Source organism: Schistocerca gregaria, chromosome 9, assembly GCF_023897955.1.
Source record: "Schistocerca gregaria isolate iqSchGreg1 chromosome 9, iqSchGreg1.2, whole genome shotgun sequence".
Taxonomy (NCBI): domain Eukaryota; kingdom Metazoa; phylum Arthropoda; class Insecta; order Orthoptera; family Acrididae; genus Schistocerca; species Schistocerca gregaria.
In genome coordinates this window covers 216,671,155-216,689,340 of record NC_064928.1, presented here as the reverse complement: position 1 = coordinate 216,689,340, position 18,186 = coordinate 216,671,155, and the positions used below count along the sequence as shown (strand labels likewise).

General features: G+C 43.0%; 1 protein-coding gene across 1 annotated transcript in view; it reads right to left on the bottom strand.

The window, feature by feature from the left end:
• Positions 1-12,306, bottom strand: part of LOC126292159 (fibrillin-1-like) — an 84,402-nt gene extending 72,096 nt beyond the window's left edge. Inside the window, exons 1-2 of the mRNA XM_049985997.1 lie at positions 12,135-12,306; positions 1,133-1,217 (exon numbers count right to left, since the gene is read on the bottom strand). Of these exons, the coding sequence (XP_049841954.1) occupies positions 1,133-1,217; positions 12,135-12,244 (195 nt within the window). The 5' untranslated portion in view covers positions 12,245-12,306. The remainder of the gene's footprint in view (positions 1-1,132; positions 1,218-12,134) is intronic.
• Between the last annotated feature and the right edge of the window lie 5,880 nt (positions 12,307-18,186).

Genomic DNA, 18,186 nt, shown 5'->3' with positions numbered 1-18,186 from the left:
TTGAATATATTGTCTGGTACTTCGCACATTCAAATTTTGAAAGAAATTGTTGTTTTAAGATAATCAGATTCCGTAACTGTTTTAAATTTTTAGTATAACTTAATTCAAAAATTTAATTGTTAGTAGTGAATTTACTTTTCGCAACAACAGTCATATTCATATTTTCAGGTTTAGATGGTGGTGATAACGAACCATGGGGGTTTTATTGGAACCAAAAATAATACAAACGTTTAAAAAATGTCCAACAGATGAAGCTTCATCTCATCAGAATGGCAATAATTAGTATAACAAAGTAAGACAAAGCAAAGATGATGTTCTTTACAGGAAATGCTCAATATGTCTACCATCATTCCTCAACAATAGCTGTAGTCGAGGAATACTGTTGTGAACAGTACTGTAAAGCATGTCTGGAGTTATGGTGAAGCATTGGCATCGGATGTTGTCTTTCAGCATCCCTAGAGAGGTCGGTCGATCACGATACACTTGCGACTTCAGGTAACCCCAAAGCCAATAATCGCACGGACTGAGGTCTGGAGACCTGAGAGGCCAAGCATGACGAAAGTGGCGGCTGAGCACACGATCATCACCAAAAGACGCTCGCAAGAGATCTTTCAAGAGTCTAGCAATATGAGGTGTTTTTTTTTTTGTTCTAATAAAACGCCATGTCATTCCAAGCATGTGTGTCAATTTTTACCTCTCTAACTACATTATTCTGTGGTTTATTAAGAAGCGTTGGTACACTGATAGAGACAATAACAAACACAAACACACACACAAATTTCAAGCTTTCGCAACCCACCGTTGCTTCATCAGGAGAGAGGGAAGGAGAGGGAAAGGATAAAGAGTCATTCCAATCCCAGGAGCGGAAAGACCTACCTTAGGGGGAAAAAGGGACATGTATACACTCGCACACACACACACACACACACACACACACACACACACACACACACACATCCATCCGCACACAAGCAGACATATGTAAAGGCCTATACATATGTCTGCTTGTGTCTGTATATGTGCGGATGGATATGTGTGTGTGTGTGTGCGCGCGAGTGTATATTCATATATATAATTTTATTCGGAAACTCCGCAAAATGCGTTATTACAGGTAGGCTTAATTCTGTCTTACCTGCGGACGTTTCCCCGTGATCCATTTAACATGATTGCCGAGCCGTACAGATCGCTTGAAGGTGACCAACTGCGTCTCGGTGTACCTAAAAACAAACGCCCAATGAGAACCGTTTCTGTCAAACCAACCACAAAAAGAACATTCACTCAAAACGCATGTGCTGCAAATTGATGACACAGTGTGGTGCAGTACGTAACGTCAGAACAAACAGTTCGCTCAGGACATTCTACTTAAAACCAACTACTGTTAGGTCAACATCTTTCACATCCGAGACTGAATACATTACGTTTAAATTAGACAGCTTACGAGTATTCTTACCACGCGGTCTAAGGCGTCTTGCCACGGTTCAGGGAGCTCCTCCCGTTGGAGGTTCGAGTCCTCCCTCGGGCACGGGTGTGTTTGATGTCCTTAGCGAAAGTTAGGTTAAGTAGTGTGTAGGCTTAGGGAGAGATGACCTCAGCAGTTTCATTCTTTAAGAATCCACACACATTTGAACATTTGAGTATTCTTCATCTACATCGACATGCTTGTTCTGCTATTTACGCTTAAGTACCTGACAGACGGTTCTTCGAACCAATTTCGCACTATTTCTCTACCTTTACACTCACGAGCCGCGCGCGAGAAAAACCAACGCTTAAATTTATCTGTGCGAGCTCTGGTTTCTCTTATTTTATTACGGTGATTATAACACGCTTTGTAAGTGTGTGTCCACAAAATATTTTCGTAATCTGAGGAGAAAGCTGATAACTGAAATTTCGTGAAAAGGGCTCACCTGAATGAAGACCCCCACCTTGCTTATCACCCTCTCCTCTACTTCGGCATTATACAATACGATATGACTTCTCAACTTCGATGTCCTCACGCAATCCTTTCAGGTAAAGATCCCATTAGGCAGAACAATGCTCTAGCGGAGGACGGACAAACGTAGTTTAGCAGTTTCTCTAGTGTATTTATTGCATCTTCTTGGTGTTCTGGCAATAAAAGGCAGTTTTTGCTTCGCACTCCCCGTAAATTTATCTTTGTGATCGTACTAGTTTAAGTTGTTCGTAATTGTTAACTCCAGGTAGTTAGTTGAACTGACAAGCTTTAGATTTGTGTGATTTATCGTGCAACCGAAATTTAAAGGATACCTCTTAGCATTCAAGTGGACGAATTTTCATTTTTCATTATTGGTGGTCAACTACGCTTAATTAATGTAGCCACTGTGAGGTTAGAGAATGTGAGAGGTATAACAAGTTTGTTTGTGTGGCCATCCTCCGCAGCAAGCATATAAATACTTATTTTGTAAGTATAACTGCGTTTTCCTGCTGCTAGTTACTTTATTGATTTCATACGCGTTTCGCCTTCTCCTGTTCTAAGGCGTCGTTAGTGTGATCTATAACGATACAGTTTTGTTAGTTATAGACTATCAAACAGTTCACTTCGCGAATTGACCACAAGCCAACCAATAGGGAAGATGACATGAAAATAATTAGAATAAACAATAAAAACACCTCCTGACCATGCAAGAAAATTACCACGTACATAAAACCAAAGCAGAGGGGAAAATCCTGTTGAATGACCAAGTACACTTGCCATGCAATTCATTATTTACACTGATAGATAATATAATACAATAACGTTCACAAAAAGTATTAATATAATAATACTGTCCAATGTAATAATAAAAGAACCCAAATCTTTACACTCACTCATCCATGAATCCCTCCACAGTTTTCAGCCACTCGCTAACAGCTAGTACAGCCGCACCCCCCCCCCCCCAAAAAAAATCGGCTCTATCCCCCCCCCCTTCTCTCTCTCTCTCTCTCTCTCTCTCTCTCTCTCTCTCTCTCTCTCTCTCTCTCTCACACACACACACACACACACACACACACAAATAGAAGTTAGTATCGAACATATACTTCGTTAGGTTGGCAACAGATAGGTAAACATACCAAACAAGATGAAACACGTAATGGAGTCGCAATATTTACGCTGTGAAAAGCAGTGTATTACTAAATAGTTTCATCGAGTGGCAAAAGAACAATAGCTTACCACAAAAAACTGTGAGAAACATGGTGAACAGTCTGTGGAAGGCGAGAACACAAAGAGGTGATTATATGGCAGTGATAAAAATGGTAGTGCGACCTCCCTACCAGATGTGAGGAAACGCAGATCAGCAAATCGTAAGTAATTACTTTTTTTTACAAAAAATCGCGAAGTGAACTGTTTGATAATCTATAACTAACGAAACTGTATCGTTATAGATCCCATTGATGATGTTTTAGAACAGGAGAAGGCGAAACGCTTATGGGATAAATAAAGTAAGGCAACAGGAAAAGGCAGTTTTATTTACAAAACAAGTATTTATATGAGATGTATGTTGAACCGCTTGCCTTCCAGTACAGGCAACTTGCGGACGTGGCGACGTTTATCGATTTGCTATGGTATAAATTTTGACGCGGAAGTAACGCAGATTCGTGAACGCGCATAACAGAAACGATCATCTTCAAATGAGGAAGTTATTTGTAGCAAGGAACTTTAAATTAATTACGCCTGCTGTAATACAACATAGTAAATAGTAGAAAACTGGCATGTAATTCATTTATCAACTTTTTTGATGATGTCTCGTGTTCAGAACTGCATTTAAGTACACTAACAGAGAAAATCACAACGCCAAGAAGGAGCTGGGCTTCATAAACGAAAGGTGATATGCTTGCTTTTACACCTGGTTTATGTCTATTCAAATTTTGTGCCAGTCCCGTAATAGCGCCAGCATGAAGATGCAAATCAGGTTTCTTTTAAATACACGCTCTAACGATCTTGAGATTGGACGTGGTAAGCTGATGTTAGTCAAGAATGCTTTTAAGGCGACAATGACGCCATTACTAAAACCTCACTGAATTCCGAAGAGATCGTGTAATAGGGCTACGAGTTCCTTCTGCGATACTGCAGAAAGACTTGGCAGGAATCTACCTACTGTAGACGAATGCTGGCGGCGGTGATCACGAGAACGTACGGTTGCAAGAAGACGCGGCTACATCTACATCTACATCTACATTTACACTCCGCAAGCCACCCAACGGTGTGTGGCGGAGGGCACTTTACGTGCCACTCTCATTACCTCCCTTTCCTGTTCCAATCGCGTATGGAAAGCTTCCGTGCGCGCTCGAATCTCTTTAATTTTACATTCGTGATCGCCTCGGAGGCATAAGTACGGGGAAGCTATATCTTCGATACCTCATCCAGAAACGCACTCTCTCGAAACCTGGACAGCGAGCTACACCGCGATGCAGAGCGACTCTCTTGCAGAGTCTGCCACTTGAGTTTGCTAAACACCTCCGTAAGGCTATCACGCTTACCAAATAACTCGGTGACGAAATGCGCCGCTCTTCTTTGGATCTTCTCTATCTCCTCTGTCAACCCGACCTGGTACGCATCCCACACTGATGAGCAAATACTCAAGTATAGGTCGAACGAGTGTTTTGTAAGCCACCTCCTTTGACAATGGACTACATTTTCTAAGGACTCTGCCAATGAATCTCAACCTGGCACCTGCCTTACCAACAATTAATTTTATATGATCATTCCACTTCAAATCGTTCCATACGCATACTCCCAGATATTTTACAGAAGTAACCGCTACCAGTGTTTGTTCTGCTATCATATGAACATACAGTAAAGGATCCTTCTTTCTATGTATTCGAAATACATTACGTCTATGTTAAGGGTCATCTTATCTTAGAAGCTAGATTGAGGAAAGGCAAACCTACGTTTCTAGCATTTGTAGACTTAGAGAAAGCTTTTGACAATGTTGACTGGAATACTCTCTTTCAAATCCTGAAGGTGGCAGGGGTAAAATACAGGGAGCGAAAGGCTATTTATAATTTGTACAGAAACCAGATGGCAGTTATAAGGGTCGAGATGCTTGAAGGGGAAGCAGTGGTTGGGAAGGGAGTGAGACAGGGTTGTAGCCTCTCCCCGGTGTTATTCAATCTGTATATTGAGCAAGCAGTGAAGGAAACAAAAGAAAAATTTGGAGTGGGAATTAAAATCCATGGAGAAGAAATAAAAACTTTGAGGTTCGCCGATGACGTTGTAATTCTCTCAGAGACAGCGAAGGACTTGGAAGAGCAGTTGAACGGAATGGACAGTGTCTTGAAAGGAGGATATAAGATGAGCATCAACAAAAGCGAAACGAGGAAAATGGAATGTAGTCGAATTAAGTCGGGTGATGCTGAGGGAATTAGATTAGGAAATGAGACACTTAAAGTAGTAAAGGAGTTTTGCTATTTGGCGAACAAAATAACTAATAATGGTCGAAGTAGAGAGGATATAAAATGTAGACTGGCAATGGCAAAGAAAGCGTTTCTGAAGAAGAGAAATTCGTTCAGGAAGTCGTTCCTGAAAGTATTTGTATGGAGTGTAGCCATGTATGGAAGTGAAATATGGAGGATAACTAGTTTGGACAAGAAGAGAAGCTTTCGAAATGTGGTGCTACAGTAGAATGCTGAAGATTAGATGGGTAGATCACATAACAAATGAGGAGGTATTGAATAGGATTGGGGAGAAGAGAAGTTTGTGGCACAACGTGACTAGAAGAAGGGATCGGTTGGTAGGACACGTTCTGAGGCATCAAGGCATCACCGATTTAGTATAGGAGAGCAACGTGGAGGGTAAAAATCGTAGAGGGAGACCAAGAGATGAATACACTAAACAGATACAGAAGGATGTAGGTTGCAGTAGGTACTGAGAGATGAAGAAGCTTGCACAGGATAGAGTAGCATCGAGAGCTGCATCAAACCAGTCTCAGGACTGAAGACCACAACAACAACAACAACAGCAACAACAAGGGTCGGTTGCCACTCCCTGCACCAAGTGATCTTCCGGGAGGCCACGTGGTACAGCCGAGAGGAAGGCCATCGTGTTCGGCGTATGGCTCTGACGCATCTTATTGGATCTGCAGCAGCAATTTGAGCAGCAGTTGGCACCACAGTGACACAATGAACTGTAACAAATCGATACATGAAAGAGAGTTCCGAGCCAGACGCCCTGTAGCGTCCATTGCACTGACCCCAAACCACCGCCATTTGCGAATTCAGTGGTGTCAAACGAGAACTCGTTGGAGGACAGGGAGCAGCTCTCTTGCGTTTTCTGATGAAAGCCGGTTCTTTCGCGGTGCCAGTGAAGGCCGTTTGTCGGTTGGTAGGAGTCCAGCTGAGGGCCAGTAACCAAGCTGTCTGTTGGCTAGACGCTGGAGTTATGGTCTGCGGTGCGATCTGTATGACAGCTGGAACACTCTCGTGGTTATCCCACACACCTTGTTTGCAAATGTGAGATTCGACGTGTTGTGCTGTCATTCACGAACCGCATTCCACGGGGTGTTCCGCGACAGGATAAATCTCACCCACCGCGCTCTAAAAAGTGGCGACATTTGGCCTAGGCCTGATCACCAGATCCGTCGCCAGGCGTGCACACGTGGGGCATTGAAGCACGATAACTCCACCGTCATCCACAACAGTAGACTTGGCCACTGTTTCTATGTTTAGATACAGTGTACCGATACCTGGAACTGTTCCAGTGTTTCGGAACGGCTGTGGTTCACTGTTTCGAAACAGTGGTGTTTCATTCCGCCCCTGTCTCGGATAACCGGACCAGATTCGATCTCGAGCCAGACGAAGAAAATTGTTGTTTCAAAATAAGGCTGTTTCAGTCCACCTCTGCTTGGAACGGACTAATTGTATCGAAACAGTGATGTTTCATTCCGCCCTGTGCCGGACGAGATTCGGGCTCGGCATAGGTACTGAAACACAACATACCACTTCATGAAACACTTTCTTTTTGACAGGCAATAGCATGAAGCTTAAGATATCCGAAAATAAAGCTTCGTTTATAGCTGACTGTCCTATTCCGAAATGGCGTAACATCTGCTTTATAAACACTAACCAAACAATAAAACAACGCATACTATTCACATTCAAAATAATAAATATGTGAAAATCATTCAGTTAAATTACACTTTGTTTTATAACATACGCTTCTCTGTTCATGTACAGTAATCATATTAAGAAACACAAGTACACCTACATTTTGAATAAAGAAGGCGTAGAGTGACAGTTATTAGACACATACATAAACCTGATGTAGGTATAATTGCAAGCAATCTGTTTGACATATCACTTATAGTGTAACGGTGAACGGGAAGGACTAGGAAGCATGGTGAATTTATAGTAACGGTTCGAAACACCTTGAAAGACAAAATTTTTTTCTGTTATATTTTGTTATTTATTCGAATTATTTTGTGCCTATTATCCACAATGATTTCCTTTGTGTGCATGTAAATTAGCAGGATGGCTATATTACCCGTACTAACGGAATGTGGGAATCCCAGTAGCATATCCGTAATTTCTGCTGTTTGCTCCCACCTCCAGTTCCGTTCGTGGTGGTTCTTCTGTCTTCAGCTATGGCTGTCTTCAGCCAATTGAAAAGTATGAAAGTCACACGACACGAAAGCAGCGCATTTGCTTCAGGAAATACGAAACTGCCAAGACGCCTAAGTGATAGTTTCATACTTTCTGCGATATGATTAGCGCTCTCGCACCTCATTTATGTTTATATGGACATACTTATACAGTAGACATTCAAGATGATAAAGTGTGTGGGTTTATTAGATTATAAAACACAAACTGTTTCACTGTTTCGAAACATCGTATCGAAACATTACATTGTACTGTTTCATTTGTTTCGAAACAGTTACGTGTTTCAGTTTGCCATCTCTACACAACAAACATTAACCGTCGCTGCATTGACCGACCAATTGTTACGGACATGGAACTCCATCCCACGAACTGATATCCTGCGCGTTCGCATGCTTGCATTCAACATTCTGTCAGCTACAGCGGTTATTAATATACCAGTATTTCACATTAGCGTATGCTAATGTCGCACTTCCATTAACCTGTGATCTCACAATGTTAATCACTTAAATATGTCACCTAGACAAATGTATTCTCGACATTTCATCATTCGAGAATAATTATTTTTTGGTGTTGCGGTTTTATTTGCATCAGTGTATAGAACTGCCACAGCGTCAACAAAAATGCATCGACAGAAATGGTGGTTATGCCGAGAGATAGCTAAATGTTCAAGCTGTAAACCATTGTAGAAATAAACAGGTCTATGTACTTATAAAAAAAAAGAGGAGACCTTACTTTTGGGATTGTCGTCGTATTGTGTGACAATGCTTTGCCGAGTGTGTGCGCGCGCGTAGCAACTCGAGGACGTGATTGGAGAGGAGGCGAGGACGCTGCAGAGACGACGGGGGACGGAGAGCGATGAATGCCGGCCATTTGCCACACTTTCCCCTTCGCCAGGTACCTCGAGTAGCGATCCCTCAGGTAAGGGACGCTCTTCCTCGTACTTCTTCGGTTTCAAAGCGCCGTCTCCACATCTTACTCGATAAAACCAGTACGTAAGGGACCTTCTTCTTCGACATCTTCGCCACATACAGAGCTTTTTTTCCGAAGTCGAAATATTTATAACTTTTGGGAAACGAAAGAAATACCGACGATTATGTCAGTATGTAATTAGTTCTGCCAAGTATAGATTCCTCTCTCTGTACGGTAGCTTCCTTTCGCGCTTACTGATTGCGATAGAAACAGTCCATCGCCATGGGAGCAACAACAAAGGAACGGTGTAAAGAGAATGCGAATGTACGCTAATCATTTCTTTTTGATCACTGCGTGTGTGCATACTTTCAGTACTGCAACTGCATGCCCAAAAGGCAACAAGGAAAGACGAAACGCGTATGTGAATGTTTGAAAAGAAGAACGACATACTCCATATTAATTTACTCTCTAAAATGAGATATCCCTTGCGGCGAAACATTAGTTAATAAAGTGTAACGGGACAATGTTCAAAACATGACTGAAAATACGTTCACTAAATAGAAATAAGAACATCTGTGATTGATATGTCATCTAAAGTCGACGAACAATTTTAAAATTTTAGAAATAAGGAAATGAAGTAATGCAGAATACTATGCCTGTAACGTACGTTGTTGTTCTACATTCTTTAGCTCTGGTATTTACAGGGTCACAGAGAAAGCATCCTAGGTTGAAGGAAGAAGCCGTAATTGTAATGATCTGCACTACAACAGAAGCAAGAGGCACAACTTAAGGAAAAATAATGTAATCTGTGTTCCAGCTCACAAGCGACATTGAAGCAGTATGGGCAGAGGTTATATTCGACAACCGGAATAAATTAGTAACTGGCTCCTTTTGCCGACCTCCGGTCTCAGATGAAAGAGTTGATGAACAGTTGAAAGAAAAGTTGAGTCTCATCACAAATAGGTACCCTATTCATAAAATTATAGTTGGCAGTGACTTCAGTCTACCTTCCGTATGTTGACAAAAATACATTTTCGGACCCTATGGTAGATAGAAAACAACTTCCGTAATTGTTCTAAATGCTTTTTTAAAAATTATTTTGAAGAATTAGTTCACGAGGCCATTCAAATTGTAAATAGTTACGAAAACACACTTGACCTCTAAGCCACAAATAATCCTGAGCATCACGACGGATCCAGGGATTTGTGAACACACAGTCGAAACGATGCTCAATTCACACAGTCGAAACGATGCTCAATTCCGTATCAAAGAAATTCACCAAAACTAAAGGCGAAATATATCTACTTATAAAAGCAACTAAAAATTCGGTTGACGTGTTTCTAAGAGACAGTCTCCAATCCTTCAAAACTATGTAACTGAAAACCACATGATTTAGACGAACGCAAAATCTCCAAGATTGGCGAATTTTTACTGAGGTTCGAAGTTTGGTGCGGATTTCAGTGATAGATGCATTTAATAGTTTCCACAATGAAACTCTCTCCAGACATGTGGTGGACAATCAAGAGAGATTCTGGTTCTATGTTAAGTAAACCAGCGGAAAGGATCAGCAAGCGAGGGGGAGGAGTGCCAAGCAAGATCGTAAGAGATGGAAAAGAGCCACCGTGGTGCAACAACAGAGTTAGGAAACTGCTGCGGAAGCAAAGGGAACTTCACAGCAAACATAAACATAGCCAAAGTCCTGCAGACAAACAAAAGTTACGCGAAGCGAAATGTAGTGTGAGGAGGGCTATGCGAGAGGCGTTCATTGAACTCGAAAGTAAGGTTCTATGTACTGACTAGGCAGAAAATCCTAAGAAATTTTGCTCTTATGTCAAAGTGGTAGGTAGATCAAAACAAAATGTCCGGACACTCTGTGACCAAAATGATACTGGAACAGAGGATGACAGACTAAAGGCCGATATACTAAATGTCTTTTTCCAAAGCTGTTTCACTGGGGAAGACTGTACTGTACTTCCTTCTCTAGATTCTCGCACAGATGACAAAATGGTAGCTATCGAAATAGACGACAGAGGGATCGAGAGACAATTTAAATCGCTCAAAAGAGGAAAGGCCGCTGGACCTGATGGAATACCAGTACGATTTTACACAGAGCACGCGAAGGAACTTGCCTCTCTTCTTGCAGTGGTGTACCGTAGGTCCCTAGAAGAGCGTAGCGTTCCAAAGGACTGGAAAAGGGCACAGGCCATCCCCGAATTAAAGAAGGGACGTCGGACAGATGTGCAGAACTATAGACCTATATCTCTAACGTCGATCAGTTGTAGAATTTTGGAACACGTATTATGTTCGAGTATAATGTCTTTTCTGGAGACTAGAAATGTACTCTGTAGTAATCAGCATGGGTTTCGAAAAAGACGATCCTGTGAAACTCAGCTCGCGCTATTCATCCACGAGACTCAGAGGGCCATAGACTCGGGTTCCCAGGTAGATGCCCTGTTTCTTGACTTCCGCAAGGCGTTCGCTACAGTTCCCCACAATCGTTTAATGAACAAAGTAAGAGCATATGGACTATCAGACCAATTGTGTGATTGGATTGATGAGTGCCTAGATAACAGAACGCAGCATGTCATTCTCAATGGAGAGAAGTCTTTCGAAGTAAGAGTGATTTCAGGTGTACCGCAGGGGAGTGTCGAAGGACCGTTGCTATTCACAATATACATAAATGACCTTGTGGATGACATCGGAAGTTCACTGAGGCTTTTTGCGGATGATGCTGTGGTATGTCGAGAGGTTCTAACAATGGAAAATTGTACTGAAATGCAGGAGGGTCTGCAGCGAATTGACGTATGGTGCAGGGAATGGCAACTGAATCTCAATGTAGACAAGTGTAATGTGCTGGGAATACATAGAAAGAAAGATCCCTTATCATTTAGCTACAATATAGGAGGTCAGCAACTAGAAGCAGTTAATTCCATAAATTATCTGGGAGTAGGCATTAGGAGTGATTTAAAATGGAATGATCATATAAAGTTGCTCGTCGGTAAATCAGATGCCAGACTGAGATTCATTGGAAGAATCCTAAGGAAATGCAATCCGAAAACAAAGGAAGTACGCTTGTTCGCCCACTGCGTGAATACTGCTCAGCAGTGTGGGATCCGTACCAGATAGGGATGATAAAAGAGACAGAGAAGATTCAACGGAGAGCAGCGCGATTCGTTACAGGATCATTTAGTAATCGCGGAAGCGTTACAGAGATTATAGATAAACTTCAGTGAAAGACTCTGCAGGAGAGACGCTCAGTAGCTCGTTACGGGCTTTTGTTGAAGTTTCGAGGACATAGCTTCACCGAGGAGTGAAGCAGTATATTGCTCCCTCCTACGTATATCTCGCGAAGAGACCGTGAGGATAAAATCAGAGAGATTCGAGCCCACACAGAGGCATACCGACAATCCTTCTTCCAACGAACAATACGAGACTGGAATAGAAGGGAGAACCGATAGAGGTACTCAAGGTACCCTCCGCCACACACCGTCAGGTGGCTTGCGGAGTATGGAGGTAGATGTAGATGTAGAGGGGGAGACAAGGGACCCAACCATTCTGAGCACGTAAAATCGTGCAAATGTCCGCCCACCGAGAGCGACGCCCGCACAGGTCGTAGCTCGAGCAGCGGGACTCACGTGACGGGCTTCAAGCAGACTCCGACGGCGGCGTCCACCGGAGCAGGGGCGTGCGCGGCCACCAGCAGCAGCAGAGGCAGGGCCAGCAGTGTCCAGGCGGCCGCCGGCATCGCGGAGGACTCGCAGGGAGGCAGCGAGCGCCGGCAGAGGCGGCCTTCCAGCTTCCTGCCCCGCAGATAAACGGACGGAAGCGCACCCATCACGGATCCGCCGCCGCGCAATCTGCATCTCACTGGTCTGCGTCGTCATTGCATCCACACCCACACCAGGTCGCAGTGTGGGGATTTACCACCACGCGTCCCACAAGGATGAGTACGGGGGCCATTACTCTTCTCATCATACGATGGCCGTTCAATAAGTAACGTAACACATTTCTTTTCTCTACCAATCTCGGTTGAAAAAAAAAAAAGCGAAATTTATTGTGGGAATATTTCCGCTTCAGCCCCTATAGTTTCATGAAGCTTCAGTAGGTGACGTCGCCAAACGTACACTACTGGCCATTAAAATTGCTACACCACGAAGATGACGTGCTGTTGTTGTGGTCTTCAGTCCTTAGACTAGTTTGATGCAGCTCTCCATGCTACTCTATCCTGTGCAAGCTTCTTCATATCCCAGTACATACTGCAGCTTACATCCTTCTGAATCAGCTAAGTGTATTCATCTCTTGGTCTCCCTCTACGATGTTTGCCCTCCACGATACCCTCCAGTACTAAATTGGTGATCCCTTGATGCCTCAGAACATGTCCTACCAACCGATCCCTTCTTCTTGTCAAGTTGTGTCACAAACTCCTCCCCAATTCTACTCAATACGTCCTCATTAGTTATGTGATCTACCCATCTAATCTTCAGCATTATTCTGTAGCACCGCATTTCGAAAGCTTCTATTCTCTTCCATACATGGCTACACTCCATACAAATACTTTCAGAAACGACTTCCTGGCACTTGAATCTGTTCTCGATGTTAACAAATTTCTCTTCTTCAGAAACGATTTCCTTGCCATTGCCAGTCTACATTTTATATCCTGTCTACTTCGAACATCATCAGTTGTTTTGCTCCCAAATAGCAAAACTCATTTACTACTTCAAGTGTCTCATTTCCTAATCTAATTTCCTCAGCATCACCCGAGTTAACTCGACTACATTCCATAATCCTCGTTTTGCTTTTGTTGATGTTCATCTTATATCTTCCTTTCAAGACACTGTTCATTCCGTTCAACTGCTCTTCCAAGTTCTTTGCTGTCTCTGACAGAATTACAATGACATCGGCAAACCTCAAAGTTTTTCTTTCTTCTCCATGGACTTAAATACCTGCTCCGAATTTTCCTTTTGTTTCCTTTACTGGTTGCTCAATATACAGATTGAATAACATCGGGGACAGGCTACAACTCTGTCTCACTCCCTTCTCAACCACTGCTTCCCTTTCCTGCACCTCGACTGTTACAACTGCCATCTGGTTTCTGTACAAATTGTACATAGCCTTTCGCTCCCTGCATTTTACGCCTGCCACCTTGAGACGTGCTACAGACGCGAAATTTAACCGACAGGAAGAAGATGCTGTGATATGCAAATGATTAGCTTTTCAGGGCATTCACACAAGGTTGGCGCCGGTGGCGACACCTACAACGTGCTTACATGAAAGTTTACAACCGCTTTCTCATAACAAACAGCAGTTGACTTGCGTTGCCTGGTGAAACGTTGTTGTGATGCCTCGTGTAAAGAGGAGAAATACGTACCATCACGTTTCAGATTGTATAGCCTATCGCGATTGCGGTTTATCGTATCGCGACATTGCTGCTCGCGTTGGTCGAGATCCAATGACTGTTAGCAGGATATGGAATCGGTGGGTTCAGGAGGGTAATAAGGAACGCCGTGCTGGATCCCAACGGCCTCGTATCACTAGCAGTCGAGATGACAGGCATCTTTTCCACATGGCTGTAACGGATCGTGCAGCCACGTCCCGATGGCGACGTTTGCAAGACAACAATCATCTGCACGAACAGTTCGACGACGTTTCCAGCAGCATGGACTGTCAGTTCGGAGACCACGGCTGCGGTTACCCTTGTCGCTGCATCACCAACAGGAGCGCCTACAATGGTGTACTAGACGACGAACCTGGGTACACGAATGGCAAAACGTCATTTTTTCGGACGAATCCAGGTTCTATTTACAGCATCACTATGGTCGCATCCGTGTTTGGCGACATCGCGGTGAATGCACATTGGAAGCGTGTATTCGTCATCGCCATACTGGCGCATCACCCGGCGTGATGGTATGGGGTGCTATTGGTTACAAGTCTCGGTCACCTCTTGTTCGCATTGACGGCACTTTGAAGAGTGGACGTTACATTTCAGATGTGTTACGATCCGTGGCTCTACCCTTCATTCGATCCCCGAGAAACACTACATTTCAGCAGGATAATGCACGACCGCATGTTGCAGGTCCTGTACGGGCCTTACTGGATACATAAAATGTTCGACCGCTGCCCTGGCCAGCACATTCTCCAGATCTCTCACCAATTGAAAACGTCTGGTCAATGGTGGCAGAGGAAATGCCTCGTCACAATACGCCAGTCACTACTCTTGATGAACTGTGGTATCGTGTTGAAGCTGCACGGACAGCGGTACCTGTACACGCCATCCAAGCTCTGTTTGACTCAATGCCCAGGCGTACCAAGGCAGTTATTACGGCCGGAGGTGGTTGCTTTGAGTACTGATTTCTCAGGATGTATGCACCCAAATTACGTGAAAATGTAATCACATGTCAGTTCTAGTATAATATATTTGTCCAGTGAATACCTGTTTATCATCTGCATTTCTTTCTGGTTTAGCTATTTTAACGGCCAATAGTGTTTTAAAAAAGGGAAATACAATCGCAATGGTAAGAAATGTCCTGTTTCCACGAAAATAGGCACAGTACATTTTCTTTTAGTTTTATGAGCAAAATCAGTGTAGTTTTTACCTGCAGGATACAATTTGCAGCTCATTATTTTGGGACTTCGAGCGAAGTGCACTGCACCCATCACAGATGATCCCCACGCGGGATTAACCGAGCGGTCTCAGGCGCTGCAGTCATGGACTGTGCGGCTGGTCTCGGCGGAGGTTCGAGTCCTCCCTCGGGCATGGGTGTGTATGTTTGTCCTTAGAATAATTTACTTTAAGTAGTGTGTAAGCTTGAGCAAGCAGTAAAGGAAACAAGAGAAAAATTTGGAGTAGGTATTAAAATTCATGGAGACGAAGTAAAAACTTTGAGGTTCGCCGATGACATTGTAATTCTGTCAGAGACGGCAAAGGACTTGGAAGAGCAGTTGAATGGAATGGACAGTGTCTTGAAAGGAGGATATAAGATGAACATTAACAAAAGCAAAACGAGGATAATGGAATGTAGTCAAATTAAATCGGGTGATGCTGAGGGAATTAGATTAGGAAATGAGACACTTAAAGTAGTAAAGGAGTTTTGCTATTTAGGAAGTAAAATAACTGATGATGGTCGAAGTAGAGAGGATATAAAATGTAGACTGGCAATGGCAAGGAAAGCTTTTCTGAAGAAGAGAAATTTGTTAACATCGAATATAGATTTATGTATCAGGAAGTCGTTTCTGAAAGTATTTGTTTGGAGTGTAGCCATGTATGGAAGTGAAACATGGACGATAACTAGTTTGGACAAGAAGAGAATAGAAGCTTTCGAAATGTGGTGCTATAGAAGAATACTGAAGATAAGGTGGATAGATCACGTAACTAATGAGGAGGTATTGAATAGGATTGGGGAGAAGAGAAGTTTGTGGCACAACTTGACTAGAAGAAGGGATCGGTTGGTAGGACATGTTTTGAGGCATCAAGGGATCACAAATTTAGCATTGGAGGGCACCGTGGAGGGTAAAAATCGTAGAGGGAGACCGAGAGATGAGTACACTAAGCAGATTCAGAAGGATGTAGGTTGCAGTAGGTACTGGGAGATGAAGCAGCTTGCACAGGATAGAGTAGCATGGAGAGCTGCATCAAACCAGTCTCAGGACTGAAGACAACAACAACAACAACAACAACAACAAGCTTAGGGACGGATGACCTTAGCAGTTAAGTCCCATAACATTTAACACACATTTGAACACAGGTGATTACGTGTGTATCACAAACATTTCAGCCAAGTGAAATAACATAGGAGAATACAATCTTTCACGCCATATGATGATATGTCGAAAAAACATTACAGTCATTTTATGTTCAACAACAAGCTATAATTCAAGAGGACGTAGCTGTTTTGTACACTATGGCAGGTCTCGCTTTACCACTGCGATTCTATGTCATACAGGCGTTTAAGAAGCAAATCGTGAGAGTCTGTCTTGCAACACCTCCTCTAAGTCTCTTTCTTTACATCGAAACCAGTTACCATCTGCATGCTTACTACATTGGACATTTTTGATGCGTAACTCACCTCTTCCGACATGTCTGTAAAGTTTCTGTTATACAGCAGCATATTCTTGCGTTCTGGTTTTGTAAGCAATTTGATCATCACAACTTGTCTTACAAATCTACTCACACGTCGGAAAAAAAACTACTATCATTTCTAGATTCCACAACGAACTATAATTCAAGTGATGTCTACTTTATAATTAGAGGTTGTATGTAAAAACACTTTTTTTTAACACACAATCGTGACAATAAATAAAAAACAGTCTTGAGTCCACGAGAAAAGAGACAGCCGATTTCCATTACTTTTAGGAACAAAATCGTAGTAGATTTGAGAGAACTATCTGCTCCATTTATAGTACTCCTTGTAACAGTATTTCCGAAAAGACTTAACCGCATCTCTCTCTCCCGATATATCGAAAAACAATTACCGTCTGTGTGTTGTCATTGAGCATATTACACATACCATATCGCTCCATTGGGGCTGGAGGCCAATGCCCGAAATCCTTCACACAGATCTGCACAAAATTTTGTCGTCTATACTGGTGGGAGACATATCCAGCAAACTATTAATCATACGAGAGGGTTCCTGTATTGTTCCCTCATAAGCAGTCTAAAAATCTTTCATTCACCTTACGGCTATTGCAGTTTTCCACATCAAATCCATACCTTTACGACAGGACATTGTCATTTTCTTTGCACATGTCGGAAAACCCAGAGAGTTCATCAACCTGCTGCACAAGGCGATCCATCATAACGATGAAGGCCAGTCTAATGAAAACTGAACACTCACCAGAACAGTTCCATGGAAGGTCCCATTCAAAAGTAATCACCATACACATTAAGACGTTTATCGCACTGGGAGATGAAACAATCAATTCCCATTTGGTAGAACACGATCAGCCTTTAACAGATCCACAACCGCACCCACGCTTACACTTCTTCCTCCAAGTGGAACTGACATCCACACATCTTTCTTCAGTTCACTAAAGACGTGAAAATCACACAGTGAAAGATCTGGGCCATATGGAGGATACTACAATATTTCCCACCCAAATCGATGAAGTGTAGCAGCCTTCATCCGATGCATTTTAGGTTTGGGCATTATCGTGTAACAGAATGTTTCCATCCGACGTCATACCTAGGCGTTTTCACTTTATGGTCCGTCACAGTTTCTGCACAGTATCTTCATAGTGTTCCATACTGATTATAATTCCACACGCGAGGAACTCTAGAGCAGAAGGCCCCTACAGTTGAAGAAGAAGACGATCTTGACCATACGTGGTATAACCATTTTGAGCCTGAGGGAAAACAGCAAAACTAACAGTGACAACATCCGACATCTCCCCACCAAAGTCATCCAAAGCTGTTCATGCAAATTCCAATAAGGTCACGACCCAGCCTTCTTCGACTGCAGGGGCCCTCTGCTCAGTGAGTACCTCGAACGTGGAACCACAATCAACAAGCAGAGCTATGAACACATTTTGCACGTACTGCAAAGGACCATAAAATCAAAACGCCCAGGAACAGTGTCAGACAGAATCAAGCTGTTGCACGATAATGCCTATCTCCACACTGCCAATTGGATGAAGGCTATGTTTCAGCGATTTGGTTGTGAAACACTGCAATGTTCCCTGAATAGCCTGGAT